We start from the raw sequence: 25,049 nt of genomic DNA on the forward strand, positions 1-25,049 counted from the left end.
ACCTTGAGGGTCACAGTGCATGCAGATTCCAACAAGCCTGGCTAAATAACTCCCTTCCACTGCAATCCACTTGATAGTTTATTACTGTTGTTCAATAGCAGGAAGAATTATTTGTTCGTGAATGGTGGTATTTAGAAGGTGTATTAATCTTGCTCTCTGTGGGAGCCAGGATAAGTTAAACCATGTTCAAAATACATACTGTACTTTGGATGTTCTATCTCCAGATGAACAAGTTTCAGACTGGCTGCGCAGTATCTCAGTTCCACATTTTGCAACTGATCCAAAAAGCATATTTTACAAACTTGGTTCTGATTCTGAGTGTTGTAATAAACAGGAGAAAACAATCCCTGGAGAAACATGTGAGTTACAAGAAATGTGACATGCTCTAACTTGGTGGATTAGTAAATTCCTTCCATGAATGTTTGCATATTTATCAGTCATATGTTTGGAATGTAAGGAGATGTAATAGTGGAGTATTTGTAAAGAATGGATGTGATAATTATTTGTCTGCTGTTTCAATTCAGCAAATTCAGAAATATATCTAAAACAATGAAATATTGATTGTTCCATTTTAACACCAGAATCTTCAGCGAGAGCTAACGTAAATGGGTAAGTCTGCCAACAATAACTTTCTAGCTTGGTGAATCTACTTACATGCCCCACCTTAGGAGAGAAACATTCCTACCCTCCACCAGGTGAGCATGTTGGGCTAGCTGTTAACCCACAGCTGCTGGTATGAGTAAATATTTCAAATGGCCTTCACATTTATCAGTTTCATGGTTGGAATGTAAGAAGATGCAATAGTGGATGTGATAACTATTTGCCTGCTGGTTCAATTCAGCAAATGCAGAAATATATCTAAAAAAAAGTAATACTTCCTTAGGAATCTGTGGAGATTCAGCTTGACATCTAAAACTTAGACAAACTTCTATAGATGAAGTAGGAAGTGTAATGACTGGCTGCATCACAGCCTGATATGGAAACACCAGTGCCTTTAAAGGGAAAATCCTACAAAAGCTAGTGGATTTGGCCCAGTGTATTATGGGTAAAGCCCTCCCAACCATTGAACACATCTACATGAAACGCTGTTGTGGGGAAGCAGCATCCATCATCAGAGACCTCCACCACCCGGGCCATACTCTTTGCACACACCCGCAATCAGGCAAAAGGTACAAAAGCCTCAGGACTCACACTGCCAAATTTGAGAACAGTTACTACCACACAACCATCAGGCTCTTGAACACAGGAGGTAACTACTCTCACTTGCCCATCGATTGAGATGTTCCCACAACCAATGATCGTATTTTAAGGTCTCTTTCCCACGTTATCTGATGTTCTCATTATTTATTACTATTTATTTATATTTGCATTTCCATGGTTTGTTGTTTTCTGCACTCTAGTTGATCTTTCATTGATCCTGTTAATAGTTACTATTCTATAGATTTGCTGTGTATTCCCTTCGGAAAATGAATCTTATGGTTGTACATATATAGTGACATATAAGTACTTAGATAATAAAATTTACTTTAAACTTTGAATTCTTATAAGATAACATTGGAACTGTACCTACCTCTCCAGTGCGGGAAAGTCGGACAGTGACTCTGACAGAAATGAAAAACAGATTACGTCCCCCACAAGAAGACAAATCCAGCATAATGAGGTAACCCAGCTTCTCCAGAATTACATGCATTTACTGCTTTAGACTGGAAAATTCAGAAGCATGAATTCCACACCAAACACATTTCATTTCAGTTCAAAACTTTTACTGTTTTCAGTACCTCTGTTTCACTCACCATCCAGTCCTAGCTGCCTGATTTACCATCGTCTCTCTTGCCTGAGTTGTGCCGACATCTACCCCTTGATCCCATCCCCCAACCGCCATAAAATTGTGTTCATAAGACCCATAGACAAGAGATGTAATATTACTACCCATTGGAATTATTTGTAAGTGCAAACATTCACATCACTACAGGGAGAGTGTGGGACGATAACTCTTTCAAAGTGGTGGCAAACCAGCCTATTATGTGCAGTAAGGCATGACAGCACTTGTCTGGGATTGTTTTTGCTGTCATGGTGTTCACTGTCCATCAATGCTGCAGAGCTTTGTGCAGCTGGATCAAAACAGTTTCCAGAGTTGTAAATCCCCGGAGGCTGCAAGCATGTTCAATCCTGGACAAGGGTTACTGGGATTACAGCCCATGAGCGTGGGCCAATGTGAATTCCGGGAAATCAGACTTTTTATTTATTCTCCACTGGGTGTTCTAGTCTAAAAATCTGCCTTTACTCTAATCTGCTTATGTCAAGCAACCTATTTTACAGATCCATTGCCTCTGCAGTTTATACACTTAATTTTTTCATTGAGAGATATGGTGTAATAGAGAAGACATTTACCTGCTAATGTTGATTTGGTACCTCAACCCTATGCATCCCTTATTTTGCAATAAAAAGGCAAATAACAATAAATAAGAATCTTCTCAGGATCGGTGATGATGAAGGGCTTCAACCCAAAATGTTATCTGTCCATTTCCCTCCACAGATGCTGCATGAGCTATTAAGACAATCAGCATCTTGTGTGCAGCTCCTCAAATGTGACAAGTGGTCCACCATTTCCCAGTGTTTCCCTTTATTATAGGGAGTACGGTGTCGCAGCGAAGGCAGGTAGGAAAGGGCCTTTGTCTTGTTCATGTTGCTTGTAAGGCATAGGCTCTCGGATGCCATTGTGATGCAAGTCTAAAACAGAGATAAGTTTCAACTGAATTTGAGGCAAGTATTCTACAATTCCTACTGCCCGAAATGGTCAAAGACTCTACAGGTCAGGCTTTATCTGCCTAAGTAACAGGGTTAATCTTTTGAATCAAGACCCCTTGTCAGAACACTTTTTCTTTCCACAGATGATTTTTGTTTCAGATTTCCAACAACAGGTAGAATCTCAGATGGTGACGAGGAGCATATAAGACTGATATTGATCAGCTTGTTCAGTGAAGACACAACAACAACCTTGCTCTCATCTTGAATAAGACCAAGGAGTTGAATGTGCCCCTCAGGAAGGGGAGGTCAAGAGATCATAGCATTCCTCATTGAGGGGTCACCCCTGGATTAAGAGAGCAGCTTCAAATTCCCAAGTGTCACCATCTCAGAGGCTCCACATGTTGATGTAATCATGAAGAAGGCTGTGCTTCATTAAGAGCTTGATGAGATTTGGAATGTTGCCAAAGACGCTTGTAAATTTCTATAGATAAATGATGGAGAGCATCCTGACTGCATCACAGCCTGGTACGGAGCTCCAGTGCACTGGATCACAAGGGGCTGCACAGGGTTGTAGACTCCACCAGCTCCGTCATGGGTGCAGCTCTCCCCATCATCAAGGGCATCATTAAGAGACAGTGCCTCAAGAAGGTAGCATCCATGCCTGAGGATCCTCACCATCTGGCACATGCCTTCTTCTTGGTACTGCCATCAGGGAAGAGGCACAGGAGCCTGAAGACACACAGTCAATGATTTAGAAACAGTTGCTTCCCTTCTGTTATATTTCTGGAAGGTCCATGAAAACATGGGCACTACCTTTTTATTCATTTTTATTGCGCTACCTGCTTTGTAGTTTATAGTAATCTTATGTCTTTGCACCGTACTGCTGCTGCATAACAACAAGTTTCATATTCATATGTTAATGAACTTGATTCTGATTCTGAGTTTTGGATTTTTATTCCCAGTTCAGATCAACCCTAGAGATAACTTCCCTTGTGGAGAACAGCAGGGGTTTAGCATGGAAACTAGGGTTAGAATTATTTTTATAGAATTTCTTTTCTTTGATCCAGTCCCCTTTATGTAGTATCCAAACTGTCTTGTCAGGTACTTTCACTTTATCTTGAATTCCCATAAACTCTCTCAATTCCTATAGAGAGCTGTATTGCGTACAGACAATGGTTAGCCTGAGTTAGCAATTAGGGGTGTATTTAGTGGTCATTATACATTAAGAAATAAAGTGTAACCTTCTTGTATAATTCCTATTTTTGTGATTGGCACATTTTTTTACAGACAGTTGCACTTCTGGGATGTGTAGCCTACTTTGCCCTTAAGTAGACCAGTTATGCCATTTACTGCTTCACCTCTTGGTTCCTTCTCTCCTCTGCACCACTTGATTGTGGGTGGAATGGAGTGCTGAACTCCACTTGTATGCCCGTGTCTTTACACATGGCTTCATTTACCAATGAAGGAAGGCCCTCAGTCAGCATGTATGCTGGCAGGGGTGCCAGCACGTTGGAGTACTGTGACAGTTGCCGCCTCACTACAGGAAGTTGTGGGGACTAACCACGTATACCCTGAACAAAGATCAACTACCCCAACAATATACTGATTTGGTTTTTAATAAGGTGGATACCAGAAATGAACCTATATAATCAATTTGCCACACGTGCATTAGTACAGTTGGTTTTGTTGGTTTTATAGGAGATGATCTTTTGGCTGCTCTTTTCTGATAGACCAGTCATTCTTTACAATTTGCAAAGTGCTTACAATCACTTAATGTGTAAGGCCACCAGTGTAACATGTCTAATTTTGCATGAGTGGCTTTTCAGCCACCATGATTGTGCCAAATCCTTGCTGGGCTTCTGGAACTAGTTCTTCCTGCTTAAGAGGTGTCTCCTCTCGTTTTTGGGGCACCATAACCCAGCCTTACCTTCTCCATCTGCTTCATTTTCACATGATAATTGAAAATAATTTGGGATTGGACTTAGTAGTATCTAGGAGAGTTCTTAAAACATCATCCTCATTATTTTTATTTGTTGCATAGTTACTACCAAACTCCTAGCATCCCTTACTGCAGTAAGGTCCATCCCGAAAACTTGCTTTGCTAGCTCATTACCTGCAATATGTCTTGGGATGTGCCACAACATGTAGAGTAATGGTCGTCAATAATAATTCATACTTACTCTTCACGTGGACAAATGTGGAAGTGGTTTACCTCCGTGTGCTCTCCATTTAGTAGTCGACCAGACAGGAAGATCTCTTTCTACCACATTCCAAACATAGTTTCATAACATGGCATAATTTCAGACTGTCCATATTAGGACTGGTTCTGTCATATTTAGTTATTTTAGACATAATTGTAGATCTTTAGCCTCCACAAATTGAACTGTATGATTTCATAAAGGATGAGGTTTGAATTCTGTTTCCAATTTAAAAAGTCCTTTTGCAAGCCTTGTGCCTCTCTGTAATTGTGTGGATTCATTGTCCTGAATTGTCATTGCTGATCAATCACAGCACCATATTTCAGAATAGTGTTGTAAAGAATCTTGTGCTACATCATCAGGATTGGGTACAAATTGTGATGCTCTGAGTTCAGTAGGTTGTTCAGTAGGGTTTGGTGTATCTAATCAGTGTCCTACTCTTCATCATCCCGTTTCTGACTTGAAGAATGAAATATTCATCACGTTCAACTGAGAAGCACTGGACATATTATCCCTTAATTCTGCTGTATTGTTAACACATTCATACTAGCAGTTGCCTGCACAACAGGATGTCACCGTTTTGTAGTACTAGCTAGAGTGCCACCACAGTTGCTGAGCTCTCTCTGAATTGCACTAATGCTAAACAGTAATTCTTTCTACCATGATGATGGTGAGGCCTCTATCAGGCAGGGTTGACCATGAATGTTGCATCCTAGCTGTCTAGATACACAAGCCAGGGAAGTACGATATGGAGAGCAAACTGTTGCCCATGTAGCAAGCTCCCCCTCTCCACTCATCTGATGAACCCAAATAAACTTCAGAGACCGTCTGAATTGAACACAATGTAGGACTGCCTTAGGGGCTCCAGCTCTGGGTTTTCCCTCTAGGTTCACTCCCGAAGCCTTCACGATGAGTGTGGATAGCCACAAGGCATGAGAGGTTTCAGATCAGAGTTCTCCTATTCTTAGATGAGAACTAACCATGGCTGATGAGCCCCATCTGCCCAAAACAACTTGTTTTAAGGCACCAAAAATCCATATTTGCCCTTGCTCTTTCCAGTAGAAATGGTTCCACCAGGCTTAGTAGCTAAGCCGCACGTGAAGGCCAGGAGCTGGACTTGGTTGTCAGAGGCTGTTTGAGCCGAACATCATTATGAGCATTTAATAGTTAGGGGGAGCTTATCCCCACTACCCTGCATATAACAACCTTGAGGAACAATAATAAGCTGCTACCTATGGTGCTATTGCATTCCCTGTCCAAAAAGCCCTCAACTCAAATGAAGATATTAAGAGCCATCTGACAGAGGTATCTGTGGTTGCTCCCACTACATTGTATCAACCTAATCCTCAAGGAGGTTTCTACCTAGCTGTCAATACCCACTGCTTGTGTGGTGCACCACTCCCCCCACTTTCCCATCAAGGACAAGCTACTTCCAGCTAATGAAGCAGTTTAAACACAGCTTATTTTATTTTCAATGGTACACATTTAAATTTAGATGTATAGTTCTTAATACCCATTTAACACTCACAGAGGATTTCTGTTTTATAAAAGATTTCTGAATTACAGAAGATTTATAAATCACAAAGGAGTTCCAAACATGGGTACAATGTTCCAAACTAAAAGAACAAGCCAACAAGTTGCAGACGGCCGAGTCATCTGTCACAGAAATCAAAGATTGAGCAATGAATTCTAGTTCATCTTTCTGTCATTCGCCATGTCACTCCTAACAATCTCCAAATACTTCCTAAATTTATTTCTGTTTTGCGACTAGATGACATTATCTGCATGTGATATTTTCCAGGTGCCTTTACTGGGACAAAGTAACTTACACAGATGGCCTAAAAGCTTCTGAAGACAATGGTGCAAAAAACTTAGCTGTTATTGCCTGGTTTAATGCCAACCAATTAACATAACCCCACTGTCCTGTATTTGGCTAATGCAGACAAGCAATCGCATAGTCACTTCACTTTGCAGACTACATTTCTTAGCAGCCAGCCCAGGAATCCTTCTACTGCTTACAATTAACATTAGGAACTGAAGACTGATTCTTGTTTACAATAAGTTGAACAAAAAATTGTTATTAGAAGTATAACTTTGTCACAAACAGCTCGGACCCTTTGGAAAGGTCCTGCTGCTGCAGTAGAAAGCTGAGGTTAGCAATAGGTCTCTCATGCCCTGGGGAGTGAATATCCATCACAGATGTTAATTGCAGAGCAGATCCTGCCTGCCTGTGTTGAATTACAATGTTGAATTCCCCTTGTTTTTAGAATCTCTCAGCTATTCCACCTTTCAATGACATTCTTGCTGGACTTTTCTCTGAATATCTTTAGGTGAGTAAGTGTCTCTTGCCATAGGGAGAGGGTTCCAAACTTCCACCACTTGTGGCTTTAATTTGTGGTCCATCCTCGAGACCTGGACTCCGCAGCCGGTTGAAAAAGCCTCTCTATCTGCTGCATCAGTTACTGCTGATACTTTGTATTTGTATTTCTGTTAATCTATCTGTTTAAATTACATTTAGAGCAATATACCTTATTTGCACAATCTCTTGTGTAATAATCATGGTGAACAAGTATGGCTTAAGCCAGTTATTTAACAGAAATTTATTATGTTTGCCTTAATGAGTTTATAAAATTTATGAAAGTATAAGTTTCATAAATATCTCAAAGATCTGTGTATCAGTCTTAAGGTGTGGAGGAACAAAAACTCCAGGGCTGGGTGCAGGGATTTAATTCTGCCAGAATGTGAGAAGATGAACACTACACACAGACTTTCTTAATGTTATGAGACAAGCCTGTGCTCACTAATCAACAACTTATATTGTGAATTTTATTTTGGATCGTTCTTGGGATTGCAGTTCTCTGTTTGCATTCCTCCTTGTCATAAGTACCTGGATTTAATCAGCAGTTTATACAAGTCCGATATCACAGCTTCCAGCTTACAATGTGGTCCTCTAGATGTGAGCCACAGCATCTGCCCGTTTGTGCTGTGCAGAATGTGTTAAAGAAACTCTATGAAATCCCACTGGCACTGCACAATTAGCCCTAGATTCATTGTTTTTCATTCCTTGGCCTTTATTTATCAAATGGAGAAACACAGAACTGTCCACTGAAGATTCATAAGCACAGACAACAAATACTTCAAGAGAAATCCAGTTTATTTTGCTCTCTTACATACATTTCAAGAATGTTCAACAAATTTGTTTATATACATCAATCATCCAAATGTGATGATAAGTCAACAGAATTTGATCAGTGAACGTTCCCTCAGGGCAAAAAATTCTACTTTTAGCTGTACAAATATTATTTCTATTTACAAATTTTGTTTCCTGATTATCAAATTATAAACAAAATTACCTTCTAAAATCTAAATACTTTATATAAAATTCATAGCTCTATAGAATTTGATTTGTATAGATCTTAAAATCTGACATTTAAAGGAGAAAATCCCACAATTTAACTTCAAATGCAAATGGTTTTAAAACATTACAGTAAACTGACACCAACAAAACTTGTAAGTTCCTTTTTAAAATGGTTCCATTATATTTATAGTTAATAGTACTGACATCACAGACTACGTACAGAATTTCAACAGAAAAAGAGGAATGTAAAATTTGTTTGACATATGATTTTGAAAATATACATTGTGCTCTATCTACCAGTAAAATTAGAAACATGTTTAACTTTTTATACTGCAACTTCAACTTTCTAAAGTAGATCTTTTTATGGAACAGCTAAGGATAAATCAACTTTCAATTCCTGGTAAATCATGTAAGACCATAAGACATAGGAGCAAATTAGACCATTCCGCCCATTGAGTCAGCTCTGCCATTCCATATGGGCTGATCCTGGATCCCACTCAACCCTATACACCTGCTTTCTCGCCAGGTACTTTGATGCCCTGACCAATCAGGAAACGTCCAACTTCCACCTTAAATATACCCATGGACTTTCATTCCACTGCACTCTGTGGCAAAACATTCCATAGATTCACTACTCTTTGGCTAAAAAAGTTCCTCCTTACCTCAATTCTAAAAGGTCGCCCCTCAATTTTGAGGCTGTGCCCTCTAGCTCTGGATACCCCCACCATAGAAAACATCATCTCCACATCCACCCTATCTAGTCCTTTCAACATTTGGTAGGTTTCAATGAGATCCCCATACATTCTTCTCAATTCCAGTGAGTACAGGCCCAAAGCTGCCAAACACACCTCATATGTTAACCCTTTTATACCCTGATTCACCCTTGTGAACCTCCTCTAGGCTCTCTCCATTGACAACAAATCCTTTCTGATATCTGCAGCCCAACAACTGTTGACAATACCTTTTGGGCCTCATATCTCAATCTCCATATGTAGGATTGAGAAGGTGGTGTGTGAATACAGAATGCTTTCTAGTCTCATGTCTAGGTTGTTTGTATGGAATTGTGGGGCTGGGATAATGGGAGTGTAGTGAGCAGGATTTGGTCAGTTGCAAGTTTTATTCCTGTGGTCACCAGTCCAAATTGTGGCTAGCAGGGGATTTAATCAGCTCTTCCTCATGCCAACCCCAAACACAAGATTTCCATGTGAGTAACATTCAAAATGAACAATTCATCCATGGAAACACATAAACTAACATCACCTCTTACTCTTCTGATCTCTAATACTAAATTTTAACCCTTTTCCACAGAATGCCTCTGTGTCTAGCTCATTGATTAAAAATTATTTACTAATAATTATGTAGGACTAATAATTAATTTGGAGAGTACTTTATGACATTATCATTGTAACGCTTAGCAGTTACAAAATCTACTTCATTACCAGAGATATCAAATGAAGCCACAGACTTGGAACAAAGTTTATGGTTTTCTCAGGATAAGCAGGTAGTATGACAGGAGTAAGCTTCAGGATGAATGATGAAACTCTCAGAAGACAATGAAGAGGAGACACTGGAATGAACCACTGGGTGCTGATATCACTGAGTTAACACCCAGGGCTGAGCTTCCATCATTCCCCGTCGGATAATCCAGAGATGGAATTGGTTCCCTCATTTTACAGCTTCAGATTTTTGAATTCTGCTTCTTAGCACCTGGAATAAAATCAAATAATTTGCACTGTTATCTACTCTAATACTGTATAAAGTGTCTACAATAACACATTTAAGAAGATTATTAAACAGATCTTCCACAAAAAGGAGCAGGACTCTAAAACATTTAAATTTGTAGCACCTTATTGATGTTGCAGTGTCAATAATCTAAAATGCATTTGACGGTGGTCAACTTCAATTTCAATCTTTGTAAAATGAACTTTTTCATTCCTGAATGCATTGAGGCTCAGACAATATTCAGGCATGAATGATAGCCTGTTAGGTAACTTCTGCTCCACTCATGTGCCAGGCACTGACAAGAGAGGATCAATTCACCCAATCTTGATATTAAAACAACTATGGAGTCTCTACTGATGGGAAACTCAAATGGCCCAATCACAAAAATACAGAGGCCACACCAGCAAGTCACATTGAGGGTATCCTGCAGCATGTGACTAACTTCCTACCATCTTCTCTGTACCCAACGTTCCTCGTATTCTTCCAGAGATTCAAAGTCTGATCCCAAAAGCTCAATCCTGCTCGTGGGTTGACCAATAATGAATTACTAGTAAGGAGAATGAGAGTGAGAGGCCATACTCTGATGTCAACTGTGCTCTTGTTTGCTGACATTCGAGGTTGTGACTCAGATAGGCAGGAAGGACCAACTGCTGTTAGGAATGTTCAGCAAGGAGGGGCAGACAGTGCCCTACACCGCAGAGAGCCAGATTCAGATGGTGAAAAGAATTCATCGCAGTTTTATTCCGAATTGTACAAACATCAAATACTGACCTTTATAGGCAGTGAAGAGGACCTCCAACCACTTGGCATCAGGATCCACACACTTCTTATTCTTATTTTTCAGGGTAACACTGTGAAAAGAAGGTGACATTTGCAAATTTACTTAACAGAAATTGGACGACTTCTCTTAAAGTGCTCAGCTTTAATAAATAAACAGACACCAGACAAGGAGAGAGGTTAAAGGTGATTGTCTGACTCATTTACTCACATTATTTCTGCTTTATTGCAGTGGGATCCGCTGGGAATGTATTTCAAGCTCTGGATGGACAATGGATGAATAATATCAAAGCTGGTCTGAAGGCACTGGCACCGCCCTTGTGCTCCTGAGATCGGAGAACCTGAGAAAAGATTATATTCACTCAGATCTCATCCTTTGTTCAAGAGCAAAGACTGTAAAAGTTGCTGGTAATTCCTCAATAATTTCTGCTCCATCAGTGCATGACCAGAAAGATATATTAGATGCTTGCACAATCTCATTATTAGATGTTGCAAGCATCCACTAATGAAATAGCTTATCACCGAAATACAAAGACCAAAGAAAGGCTACAATCCATGAAAACAATATAAGCATTGCTCGAACATAGTTCACTGGAGCATTTCTTTCTGCTTCTGCAGCCCAGCTACCTGATCAGTCTTATTAGTCTGTGGCATTTGATTTTCAGTTAAAGAATTTAAACATGCCTCACATAGCAGTGTTGAACAGAGAATATATAACACCATAGACATGTTAATTGCTCTATTCATAGCAAACGACACATGAAGCACAAAAATCATGGACTTTTGCTATAGTATAATAAAGAATAAAACGTAAGTTCAGACATTTCAACATACCCTGTGCAGCAATGGCACACAGAAGGAGGACGAGGATGGTTACAGTGGCTGTTCTGTCCATCTTCCACTTGGTACTGCTGGAGAGATGTCTGCTGAAGGATCGTCTGTTCAACGCAGCAGGTCTCTGCAGAATCACGTTCTGAAGTAGAGGTCCACTGAGCTCCTATTTATGCTGATTCTCTCCTCATTTGCATCATCTCTTGCAGTGAAATCTGCCAAATTCTACAGGGAATTTCCCTGCCCCCTAGACATCTTCTTTCACTTTTGCAATTGTACAGTTAAGCAATTGTGTGGTTACAGCTGAATATAGATTATATATGACAATTTGTATTGAATTAATTATGTGGGCAAAATGAACTAACAGTTTTGGTTTAAAGAAGGTCCACAGCCCAGGAGAGAATGCTGATCACATGATGGAGTTTAAAGCTGTTATTTCCAGGAAATCATTCTCCCTTTCACAGTCTGCACATTACAGTATGTCTTTATGCACCATAATGCTGCAGGCTTGTTGACTATACACAGGAATAAACATCGTTCCATGTTGGATACAATGCCTGCTTCCAGGGAAGAATCGTTTCATTGCAGCAGTGGTTCTGGACCTGGAATAACTTGTACTTCCTGCTCCTCCTTGGTATCCGAGTCCTTATTTACTTCTGCAGTGTTACAATTCAGCATGTGTGAAACACCAATGCCCATAAATGACAAAGCCTATAAAAAGTAGCATATACAGCCCAGTACATTGCAAAAAGAGCCCTCCACACCATTGAGCACTACAACAAGAAGGCAACACTCCAACATTGGGATCCCTACCATCCAGGACATCTTCTCTTCTTGTTGCTGCCTTCAGGAAGGAAGTACAGGAGCCTTAGGTTTCACACCACAAGGTGCAGGACCTGTCATTACTCTTCAACCATCAGGCTCCTGGACCAGCGTGGATAGCTTCACTCACCTCAACACTGAACTGATTCTGCAACACATGGACTCACTTTCAAGGACTCTAGAGCTCATGTTCTCAATGTTATTTATTTATTCATTGTTATTATTATTTTCTTTTGTATTTGCAGTTTGTTTTCTTTTGTTTGACTGTCTTTGTGTGTAGTATTTTACTGATCCTAGTGTGTTTCTTTGGATCCACTGTGAATGCCCCCAATACAGTGAATCTCCGAGTTGTATATGGTGACATAAATGTACTTTGGTGATAAATTTACTTTGAACTTTGTTTACAGTTACAGCTGTATATATTACAATTAGTAGTGATTTAGTTATACCTAGCTTTTAAACATTTAGTCACTTATTTCAGGGAAAAGGTGTAAAATCCATTGTTGACAAATCGACTGTTTTCAATAAAGCAAAATAAAATCTAATTCTAGTTTTTACTACATTAACTGGCAAATTGTTATTTAATTTTTAATCAAAATATACTTTATTTATATGTAGACATATATAAAGATCAAAGTACAATAAACTAATATCTTTGTTTACATTAATTTTACTCTCAAACCAATACAGAAGGCCTGTAAACTATTGACCTTTCCCACAATTCCTTTGTACTGTTTCAGTGGGGCCCTCAGCACCCTTCAGGAATGTGTCATCTTGTCACCTTGATGCACTGGATGACCCAAGTTATGAGAAGGCCAACTGCGTCTTTCACCAAGTTGATCTTTTTCCACATTTGGTTGTATTCCCAGGGCATACTTCCCTGAGAACAGCCCATTGATCAGAGTGCCCTATGCTACACAGATGGTTGGGATAAGCCTCATCCTTTTGCAGGCCTTTTTTAGTAAATATTTGTGCTTTGGAGTGATGTCAATGGGAGCATGCATTGAGATTGGCACACTGACCACTCAGGGAGGATCTGATGAGGAGAACCCCGCCCCAAAGTCAAGCCCGTCCTTCACCTTTCCAATTAAAGGTAAATCCTCAGTACTTGTGACACGTGTGTTTGCACGCTTCACTTCTACATACTGCTTGATGCAGTCTCACAGAAATTGGACACCCACTGACCTGTTTCTGTAGAGACTTGTATATTACCAACTGGTCGATCCATTCTGGATCTCCAGATAAGACACAAGATTGTTTGGGCAGTTCAGGGACTGAGAATAGGTCACAACCAGTTACATCAACAGCACCTTGCAACTGATCATCAGGTTCACGCCAATCATTGAGAGAGAGAGACTGCTTCCATGGTCCCAGCCTTTGTCCCCATTGGCTATCTACTACAGCCAATTCTTGCCACACACTCCTACTACTTTGAATTCAACTCTTTGCCAATGAACATGCCCCCCCCCCACCCCTCCTCTGCAATTGGTTCCGGCTCCTGAGACCAAATGTAACTATTTAAATTACAGACTGACGGGGGGAGGGGGGGTGGGGGGAGAGGAGTCTGAGCAGAAAACAGTGATATCATCCAGTAATTGGAGGGCTTTAACCTAAATGCCCCCCCTGTCACCACTCCTATGCCTTCATTCTTTCTAATGGATTCAACAGAAGTTTCTTTCTAATACACAAAGAAAGTAGAAGAGAATATGTAACCTTGTCAGACTCCAGACTCAAAAGAGAAGATTTCTGTTTCCCACCTGTTAATTCAGACTGCACTTCAGATGTCTACGCATTTGTATACAACTCCTGGTTCACACCCAAAGTTCATTTTGGAGAGCACATTCATTTTGCATGTGTGCGATATTATGTCAAAATCCTTCTCCTGGTCCAAGCTGACTAGGCGAGTGCCCAACCCTCTGACCCACACATGTGTGATGGTGTTTCTCATTAGCATAAGACTGTCAGAAGTTTTCCTGCAGGGCCCAAATTTGGCCTGGCTTCATCACTTGTCCCTGTCATCTCAGGAGAACATGCTGACCACACTGTAGAGTTCAACCTGCAACTTGTTTGATATAACTCTCCCTTTCGCAGCCTGCACATTGCAGAGTGTTTCTGTGCACTTTAATGTTGCAGGTTTAGAGAACATGTACAGATATAAGCATAGTTCCATCACTGGATGCAATCCCCAGCGTCAGCATGTTGCTGCGGTAATTTACAGTTCTGAAATTAAATCATTTTCACTATTCCTACCACTGCTTTATCTTGTTCTCAGAGATTTATATCAAGCAACTATTTTTATTGGAGTTAGAGTGGGGAAGAGATTTAACAGTGAGTCATCTGTGGCAAGATGTGATTATGTAACGGATACTCTTTGTCAGACTACAGTTCCACATTTTGTAACTGACCCTAAATATAATCACTTTACAGACTTGGCAGTGATCCTTGAAATAATAACAGCAAAGACTTTTATGAATTACAGGAAATCTGATTTCCTCTAACTTGACATAAAGTTGTTCAATGGGGTATATTTCCACTCATGTTTGAGTGTATAAAGCTGCATGATCAGTTTGTAGATAATCATTGAGATTTGATTGCTCTGTGATGTACTTTCTGACATAATGGGCAACAGCGAATATGACTCCAGCCAAACAATCCAAGTCAGAATCAGATCAGGTTTATTATCAGTGACATCTTTCATAAAACTAATTGTTTTGCAGCAGCAGTACAGTACAAGACATAAAATTACTACAACTTACAATAAATAAATAAACAGTGTAGAAAAAGGAATAGTGAGGTGATATTCATGGATTCATGGACCATTCAGAAATCTGATGGTAGAGGGAAAAAATCTGTTTCTAGAACATTGATTCAAAGTAAATTTATTATCGAAGTATGTATACAGAATACCACTCAGAGATTTGTCCTCCTGCAGGTGGCCACAAAAGAAAGAATCACCACGGAACCCATTCAAGAAAACGTCAAACGCCCAACACGTGAAAAAAGAACAGACTGCGCAAATGGCAAAAAGCAAGCAGACAACACCTAGAATATCAAACGCCAAGCAAAGAGTCCAGTAGTATTCAACTTAGATCAATTGGTTAAGCATCATTCCTCCATTCCACGCAGGCTGCAGAGCAAAGCATTCTTTCCTGCAACAGCCCAGACCGCATCGATCGCCCTGATCAAACTGCTCAAAAACAGCAAACGAAAAGAGTGACCAGTGCCAGGAACGCATGCATAATGAACCCAAAGTTGCCCAGAACGAGTCTTCCACCTCTCTGATCAACTCTTGCAATGTGGATTCCAAGACTGCTGCACATTCCTCTGACTGCAGCTAGTGAGAGAGAGAGGAAGATCAGACAAATGGGGCGGCATGGTAGCATAGTGGTTAGCACGATGCTTTACAGTACAGGTGACCAGGGTTCAATTCCCTCCACTGTCTGTAGGGAATTTGTACGTTCTCCCCATGACTACCTGGGTTTTCTCCAAGTGCTCCTGTTTCTTCTCATAGTGCAAAGACCTACTTAATTGGTTGTGGTAAATTTGTTGTGGTTGATTAGGCCAGGATTAAATCATGGGATTGCTGGGTGGCATGGGTTGAAGAACCAGAAGGTCCTATTCTGCACTATATCACAGTAAATAAATCCCTAACCCTAACCCCCACTCTATTTGAATAGACAGTGGGCCGTTTCCTGAGTCTGCTGCGTGCTGTTGTGCTTTTCTGATGATGATACCAACCTCCATTCAGACCGATGCAATCAGCGTAGACTCGGACGGATGGGTTCTGGACAGTAGTCAGATCTATTTGTTCAGACTGCCCTGGAGAGGGAGTTCAGATTCAGATTCTTCGAACCTGGACAGTAGGTAACGATAAAGCCAAAGATGTAAAAAAAAGAGAAAAAGTACTGAGCATGGTGTGTATTTAACCACTTTACCTCTTGAATACAGGCCATATTCTTGTAGGTAGTCCAGACCACAAGTGGATGCTTGGCTCCCCCAGCCAATGTCTCCGTTACTCCACCAACTCTCTATTCCCCATGTCGTAATTCCTCTCCTCAGGAGAAAGCCAGCAGGAGAAGAAAGCACAAGGGTACTGGTCAGACAGGAGTCATTGCGAGAGAACAGCCTCTACCTCCAGTCTCAATCTGTGGGTTGTGGAAGAACCAGCTGGAACTCAGGAGAATAAATGAGATGAAACTCAATAGTCTTGGTTTGCTACTGATACTGGTAAACTGATGGGATCAGCAAGGTGGCAGATCCTCCCAGGGCCCAGAGGTCTTCTGTCCAGAACCATTTTCATGACTGTTTGTTTGAGACAAGCCAGAGGGAAATCAGAGATGTCTTGCTAACCCTAGGTGCATGAAATTGCCTGCTGTGTCAAAATCCACAAAGGCTCCAAGGGCATGTTGTTGTTCGCCCCAGGAGATGGAGGTGGACAGCATGACACCAGATGTAGAAGATGTAGGAGGAGTGGCGGAACCTGTTGCAGACCTCCCTTCCTTGTCTGGGTCTGGATGCTCTTCCAACGACTCAGGACAGGCAGAATGGAAGTGGCCCAGCTCACCACAGTAGAAGTAATGCTTTCCTTCATTCTCTGGTCCTGCTCAGTTAGAAAGAGTCAGGTTAGTCAGGTGCAATGACTCCTGTGGAGGAGGTTTAGGTTAGCTGGGGCTGAGCATGACTGCAGCACAGGCAATGAGGCTGGAGGGGCTTGGAGACTGGCATTCCTTGACTGCAGTGCTTTGTTCTCCTTTACCAGAGATAATTGTCAACCCAGATGGAGGTATCAGTGAGAATCTCAAGATCTTCAACTATGCCACTAGTTGCCAATTCATCTTTAATTTCACCAGGTAGCACATGGTGGAACATGGCTATAAGAGCTTCAGTGTTCCAACCTCTCTCTACCAGCTGTGTGCGGAACTCAACCGTGTAGTCAGCCATACCATCAGTACCTTCACGAAGCCAGAGGAGTTGGTTGGCTGCCTCCCGTCCAATGACTAAGTAATCAAACACCTTCTGCATCACCCTGGTGAAAAGCCAAACATCTACACACCAGCAAGTTCTTTTTCCAGTGTCGTAGCCCAGATACTCATAAAATTGCTCAAACATGCATCTATTGTTCCCAAGGTGTGGGTCTTAAGTACTCCAGTAGTGTTTGACCAAGATTAGGTACATGGATTTCAATTTGTCAGCATTTGAGGTATTGCATCCCAACATTGTTAATGAAGTCATACACTCAAGAGATTCTGCAAATGCTGGAAATCCCAAGTAACGCATCCAAAATCCTTGAGGAACTCAGTAGGTCAGACATCGTCTATGCAAATAAATAAAGAGTCTACGTTTCAGGCCAAGACCTTTCATTAGGACTCCCCATTGTTAAAAAGGTAAGCCTGTGGTCATCTATCCATAATAACATTGTAGATTTTGTTTTTTAGATAATTATTTTGGTTTTGTATTTCGCTTTTCATTTCCCTCACTCCTGGCTATGCTTGCCCATGCCAATAAATCTTGGAGTTGACAGGGAATTTTGAATCTGAAAATGAATCTACAGTTTTCTTTCGAGCATAAGTAATCTAGTTTTGTGCTTTACTCCTCACTTGCTAAGAAACTACACAGCCAGGAAAGCATGCTGGAACATCAAACTGTGATTTCCAGCAAACAGCCTTCCATTTTGCAATCTACACCTTACAGCAAGTCTCTGTGGACTTGAATGCTGCAGGTTTGTAAAAAGTACACAAGTCCAATGCTGGATGAAATCCTTACTTTCTGTGAAGAATCAGCAGATCTGGAATCATTCTTTATTTACATCCTTCTAAGTATTCATATCTTAATTGTCTACCCAGGTGGCTCTCTAAGGATCGTGTTCCTGCAATGTGAACATGCACTACCTCACCCTTACTCACTGCAACCCTAGAGGAAGCTCCACACTGCAGAATTGTTGTTACCGTTGCACCACCTTCCATAATTCTATTGCCACTAAGTTCTGGCTGAAGCCTCCAAACAAGGTTTCCATTTCAAAGTAACACATGATGATTCAGTTGTGCCAATTTCAGTTTGCTTATCTTTCAACAAATGCCAGTCTATGTCACCATCTCTGAGCACCTCATGCTGAGGTTAAAGGTTTGTAGGTTTCTAAACCATAGCCATTTCCCAGATGTGCCAAATCCTTTGGCTACATTTGCAATGGCTCCTCCATTTGATAAATCAGAGGTTACAGGAATTTGGCAAAAAATTGGATCTGGGGCCAAATATCTGATTGGTATTTATCTTATTGACAAACACACCAGGTATGAGAGGCCATATGCCATACTCCTGCTGCTATCCCCCATGCTTTCATTTTTGCTATTATGTCATTGAGAAAATCAGATACTTTGAAATAAAATAACATGAAAACTAAAGAAAGGAAGATGATATGAGTGGAAAATTCACAATATGCATTTCTAGCTTTCAAGACCTACCCCATCCCTATCTTACACACTATCTTGTTAATCATGTGATAAGGAATTAGAACAGGTACATACGTGTTGTCCTATACTTTTGTGATAGGGAAATGTAATAATCTTATGCTTCAAGACTAATTTATTGATAGCACAATGCATTGGGACATCCTGAAATCATAAAAGATGCTGTGTAAATAGATGACCTCTTTTCCAGAATCAGGTTTAATATCACTGGCATATATTGTGAGATCTGTTATTATGTGGCGACAGTACATTACAATATATAAAAAGAAAAACTGTCAATTACAGTAAGTATATATATTCAAAATAGTTCAATTACATAAGTAGTGCAAAAAAGTTGTGAGGTAGTGTTCATGGGTTCAATATCCATTCAGAAATCCAATGGTAAAGGGAAGAAGCTGTTCCTGAATCACTGAGTGTGCGCCTTCAGGCTCCTGTATCTCCTCCCTGATAGTAACCGTGAGAAGAGGGCATGTCCTGGGTGATGGGGGTTCTTAAAGATGGACGCTGCCTTTGTGAGGCATCACTCCTTGAAGATGTCCTGAATGTTACAGGGGCTAGTACCCATGATGGAGTTGATTGAGTTCACAACTTTCTGCAGCTTCTTTTGGTCCTGTGCAGTCATCCTCCAAAACCAGCGATGCAGCCAGTTAGAATGCTCTCCACAGTACATCTGCAGAAATCTGCGAGTGTCTTTGGTGACCTACCAAATCTCCTCAAACTTCTGATGAGATATAGCCGCTGCCATGCCTTCTTTGTAACTGCATCAATATGTTACAACCAGGATAGATCCAGGAAAGATGTTGCAAATGCGCAATAATGGCATACAGATATTGGAAAATTTGGATTTTTGCACTGTTATAAATACATATTTGAAATACGGTAATATATCAAAATTTTAAATTCACTCCAAGGCAATCCTTTCCAAGTTTCTCCAATGCTTGTTGAACAACAGAAGACTCTTTGGAACGTGTATTTCTAGTCCTTAAACATGATACTTTTACAGACAGACAGACATACTTTATTGATCCTGAGGGGAAATGGGGTTTCGTTACAGCCGCACCAACCAAGAATAGTGAAGAAATATAGCAATATAAAACCATAAATAATTAAATAATAATAAGTTAATCATGCCAAGTGGAAATAAGTCCAGGTCCAGCCTATTGGCTTAGGGTGTCTGACACTCCGAGGGAGGAGTTGTAAAGTTTGATGGCCACAGGTAGGAATGACTTCCTATGACACCCAGTGTTTCATCTCGGTGGAATGAGTCTCTGGCTGAATGTACTCCTGTGCCTAATCAGTACATTATGGAGTGGATGGGAGTCGTTTTCCAATATGGCATGCAACTTGGACAGCATCCTCTTTTCAGACACCACTATCAGAGAGTCCAGTTCCACCCCCACAACATCACTGGCCTTACGAATGAGTTTGTTGATTCTGTTGGTGTCTGCTACCCTCAGCCTGCTGCCCCAGCACACAACAGCAAACATGATAGCACTAGCCACCACAGACTCGTAGAACATCCTCAGCATCATTTGGCAGATGTTAAAGGACCTCAGTCTCCTCAGGAAGTAGAGATGGCTCTGACCCTTCTTGTAGACAGTCTCAGTGTTCTTTGACCAGTCCAGTTTATTGTCCATTTGTATCCCCAGGTATTTGTTTTAATGCCAATATCAACAGGTTTCTGTAGAAATCAGCAGGTATCAGTAGATTAAAACACTCTTATTTCTAATACATAATTCCAGAACAGAGGTCCCTCACTTTATTGCTGTAAGAGCTGTCGGAGATCTTTACAGTAATCAATGTCATGAATAGGGTAAACTCACAGCTCAGAGTTTGAGCAAGCAGAGACCTCTTAGGAAACCTCCATCTCAGAATACTTTGCTATTTCAGTCATTAAATATGTTCCAGGCCGAGATCAAAATATTGTTGCGCAGCCTGCAAAAAGAGGGCATCAGCCAGGAGAGTGTGTAGGTGAGAAAGGATTACTCATTGGGAGAGAAGGTTCACATACTGCTTCTCCAGCACTGTGAGCAAAGTAGACCTTACTCATCCCTGTTTACACTTTGACCACTTAGTGCTAACAGCTCTTTATTGAGAATCACACATTACAAGGTTGGTTTAAATCTATATTGGATCTTATTTCCCCATTTGAACAGTTTTGGATTGCCTACACAATAACCCAGTTCCACATTTTGTAGTGGGCGCACAGGTCACGCATATCCTACAGACTTGGAACTGATTCTGAGGATTATAATAAATAGGAACTAAACCCTGGACTCAAACACATGAATTACAAGAAATGTGACATTTCATAACTTGATGCAACATTGGGTATCATTGATAAATCCTCATACATTGGAAGATCTAATGTTCTGGCTGTGAAAGGATGCAGCTGTGGAAGTGCACATATGGATGTTTCATGTGGAAACTGTCTGATGTTTTTATTCAGCAACGGTCAAAATAGGTTGAGAAACACTGAGTTATTGACTATTCCAATTCAACCCCAGGAAGCTCAGTGACAATGAGCGTGGAGTTAAATCTGCCAGTATGGGTTTTCCATCTCAGTGAATCTGCATCAGTGAGCCTTCCCCAGCAGAGCAGCTCTCCTACCCAACACTGAGTGAGCACACTAGACCTCTGGCAGATTTTAGTAAATGTTTCAGCTGGCTTGACCCTTCATAAGAGTCCCTACCAAGGTACCATTAGAGATACAGATCTACAAGGTTCTGCAGATCCTGGAACAAACTTCTGGAGAAACTCTGTAGGTTAGGCAGCATCTATGGAGGGAAAACTATAGTTGATGTTTTGGATTGAGACCCTGCAATAGCAGAAAGAGTGTAGAGGAGAGGTAGCAAGTTTATCCCTGAGGTTAAATTTCCTGGTTTTATGGTGATGATCTTTAAAGCTCAATTATCTTATGCCACTATATGCCCATTTTTACCCTATTTCTACATTTTCCTCATTCTTTTCTTCCAATGGAGCACAATCCTATCCGTGCCAATTCCCTCAGATCCCTGATCTTCTTTAGTCCTGCTTTGCATCTCCCACCTGCATGAGCTAGCCCTGATTAAAGTTGCAGCATTGGTAGATCCAAGGTGCCTGTAACCTTCTGTTCCGAGAATCTAACAATCACATTTCAGTTCAATGTAAAACTTATTCCATTTCACTATGTTACCCTCACTCACCAGATCATTCCATCTGCCTGATTTACCAACCTATCCCTTACCTGATTCATTCCTGAAATCCTCACTCATCAGACACCAGAATTTCCCTCAGTACCGTTGAGTACAGACACCAGCGATCACCAGCTAAGCCAACACCTCAGCACTCAATGCCAAGTATACTCAACGCAATTAAACTTTTGAACCGAATATATTAAACTCAATATATTTAACACATCCCCAATGTCTCCACCAGCCCCACCTGAGAGTGATAGGATATACTGTGTATAGATCGTGGGTTATTATATGAGTAAAAAAGCATTTGATGCACTGTGTGGAACACAGGTGTAGGACAAATTTGACAATCTTGCAATGAATTGCAAATTCTCACCAGATTATTATGTGCTGTAGAAATAAAATTCACTGGAGATGGTTTAAGACTTTTGCTGGAATATTTGCTGAAGCAAAGAAGGCCCTTTAGGTTCACTGTTGGTGAGTGCTGAAATATCAGCTTCAGGGCTTTCTGAAGCTGCTTCAAGTTTCAGTTTCCAGATTTGTGGTGCAGAACCTGGAGTCATGTTGTCCCCTCCCCTTGGGGAAGTACAAACATGAGGGGAGTTCACAACTGTCAGTGTGTGCAATGCTACATGATTTCCAGTAAGTCAGCTTGTTTTATGCTCCATGTGGTTCTGTATCTCAAAGTTACATTTGCCTCTGTCTACAAATCATTGGAAATGTATCACAACAAGCAAAAAGACTTGGAACCCTTAGGCTCAGCCAGCACGTGTTCGTCTAGGGGAAAACAACTCCTGGCCCTGCCAAACTGAGAAATCTTGTTTGTGTGGATGCTGCATGATGTGTCACCCGGTTACAAATCCGCACCGTAAAATATCAGAAAGTATACCATATGCAATTAACTGATTGAACTTTATAAATCTTGACCTGAATAAAGGGTTAGTAAAGAAAATAAAAAGCAAAGGGGCCCATTTCAAGGAAGAAAGTCTATACCTATTGTTGGAGCTCATTGATACTGCGATTCATAAACCATCGACCTCCTCCGAGTGTAGCCGGCCCTCGGACCCTCGCTCCTCAGTCCACTCCGTCCGGTGGTCTTCTGACTCTCTCTCCATCACTCCCTGACAATAAAGACCGCGAGAAACCCGGCCTCCAGGCACACAGGAAAGAACAACATTTCCTCATTGGCTAACCCCTGCATTCCAAAGCTTCATTATCTCTAGCCATAACCCAAACATTGCTGCTACAGAGAAACCATTACATTAGCAGTAGAAGCCATTACATTAGCCTTAAGAGTGAAACCTTACAGTGTGTTACACTCTCCCCCCACCAGATTTGGTCATGTCCTCATGACGGTGAGATCATTCGCCAACAAAACACAAAGTACAATCCAGGTGTAAAAGGCAGTGATATAGCCCCCCAACACAGCAGGGGACACACTCTGTTCCTCTGGGGCTACATAGGCCAGCCTATCTGGGGGTCTCCTAATCCTCTGAGACCTCCGTACCCCCTCATCTAACACAATAGGAGAAGGGCCGGGAGTCTCCTCCTCAATCAATGGGGAGTTAGTGAAAGTCAGCATGTACCACAGAACCCGAGTGCTCACAGTCTGGGGGTTTTAGCCAAGTGGTAACCGCCTCTACCTTTGCTGTCAACCTTCCTCCTTTTTCCTATAGTTTCTCTCCGGCTTGTCTCACCATGGCCTCACCTTACCTGGAGCACCGATAGGCGTTGGCAGTCCCACCACCATTATGTCAGCACTAGTCTGAACTAAAACAAGGTCTGATCCTGCCACTTTATTAAAATTCCAAGCTACAATTTCAACTTTGACAACTTCTACATTCCAAAACCCCGTTATCTCTAGCCATAACCTAAACATTGCTGCTACAGAGAAACCATTTCCTTAGTAGTGGAACATGACATAAAAACCATTACATTAGCCTTAACAGTGAAACCTTACAGCGTGTTACAGACTATTCCCAGATCAGTCATGTTACAAGCACATTGGAGTAAACAGAAGCAATCTGTTCTGGGAGTGTATAATAATTTTTATTGTTCTCTGTCAACAAAGATAATGAGTTCCACGGGAGGTACAAGGCTTGGAGCCAACTTCTACTGCACTGGTTAATGAATTCTTAATACATTAAATTCCCCCATATCAGTAGTTTATGAAAATCATAATCAGCACATTAATATTAATGTGCACATTATTAATCAGCACATCTGAAATTCATCACAGAGACACATTTTTTTTAGAAAACCTGCTATTGACAACCATGAGATTCCTACACAACACCAGCAATATATTCAATGTCAGAAACGGCTTCCCTTTCTTTGGCTGTTATATCCAATGATTTCCAAAGTTATGTTCGGATACAGTTCTTTAAATACCACATATCTACTTTGCTCAGCTTCCAGAGGTGGACCCAGTGAAATCAGTCTCCAAGTAGATTTAAATTCAATTATGTGAGGAATGCAAAAGTGATTTGATTTTCTCAGCATTGGTGGCCAAAGCAGATTAAATTCTAATCCTGACATTACTTAACTGCACATAAAAAAGAGACAGTACATATCCATTCGTCATCCGACAGATTTCACTGACACACTGATGTCCATTCCAGCGTCAGATGTGATAGGACTTGCTATGTTAGAGTTTCCAAATGCTCGACTTCATTCAGAAAATTATTCTTTCAGGTTCCCACTCTGGATACCAGGTACATAATCAGTTTGGGGTTACCGGCTACTGGCAGACGTTTTGATAGGCAAGGACCTCCCATGTACAGTTGAGGATGAATGAAGAGCCACTTTTGAGTCTAGACCACATCAATACATCAATATTCCAGATCCTTGTGCGCAGCAACAATTAACAGATCATTCAGAACCTGATGACAGAGGGAAAGAAGATGCTCTAAAACACTGAGTGTGTATCATTAGGTCCCTGTACTTCATCCCT

At 41.0% G+C, this 25,049-nt stretch overlaps 1 protein-coding gene across 2 annotated transcripts in view; it reads right to left on the reverse strand.

Moving 5' to 3' along the window:
- Positions 1–8,082: 8,082 nt before the first annotated feature.
- The window catches only part of LOC140738089 (interleukin-8-like), a 43,336-nt gene continuing 26,369 nt past the window's right edge, over positions 8,083–25,049 (reverse strand). Inside the window, exons 1-4 of one of the 2 annotated variants that reach the window (XM_073065187.1) lie at positions 11,638–11,779; positions 11,015–11,144; positions 10,798–10,877; positions 8,083–10,011 (exon numbers count right to left, since the gene is read on the reverse strand). In XM_073065187.1, the coding sequence (XP_072921288.1) occupies positions 9,983–10,011; positions 10,798–10,877; positions 11,015–11,144; positions 11,638–11,698 (300 nt within the window). In that variant the 5' untranslated portion in view covers positions 11,699–11,779 and the 3' untranslated portion in view covers positions 8,083–9,982. Of the gene's footprint in view, positions 10,012–10,797; positions 10,878–11,014; positions 11,145–11,637; positions 11,780–25,049 lie in introns of those variants that run through there. The other variant, XM_073065188.1, reaches the window with a different exon arrangement.

This window comes from Hemitrygon akajei, chromosome 13 (genome assembly GCF_048418815.1).
Source record: "Hemitrygon akajei chromosome 13, sHemAka1.3, whole genome shotgun sequence".
Classification (NCBI taxonomy): domain Eukaryota; kingdom Metazoa; phylum Chordata; class Chondrichthyes; order Myliobatiformes; family Dasyatidae; genus Hemitrygon; species Hemitrygon akajei.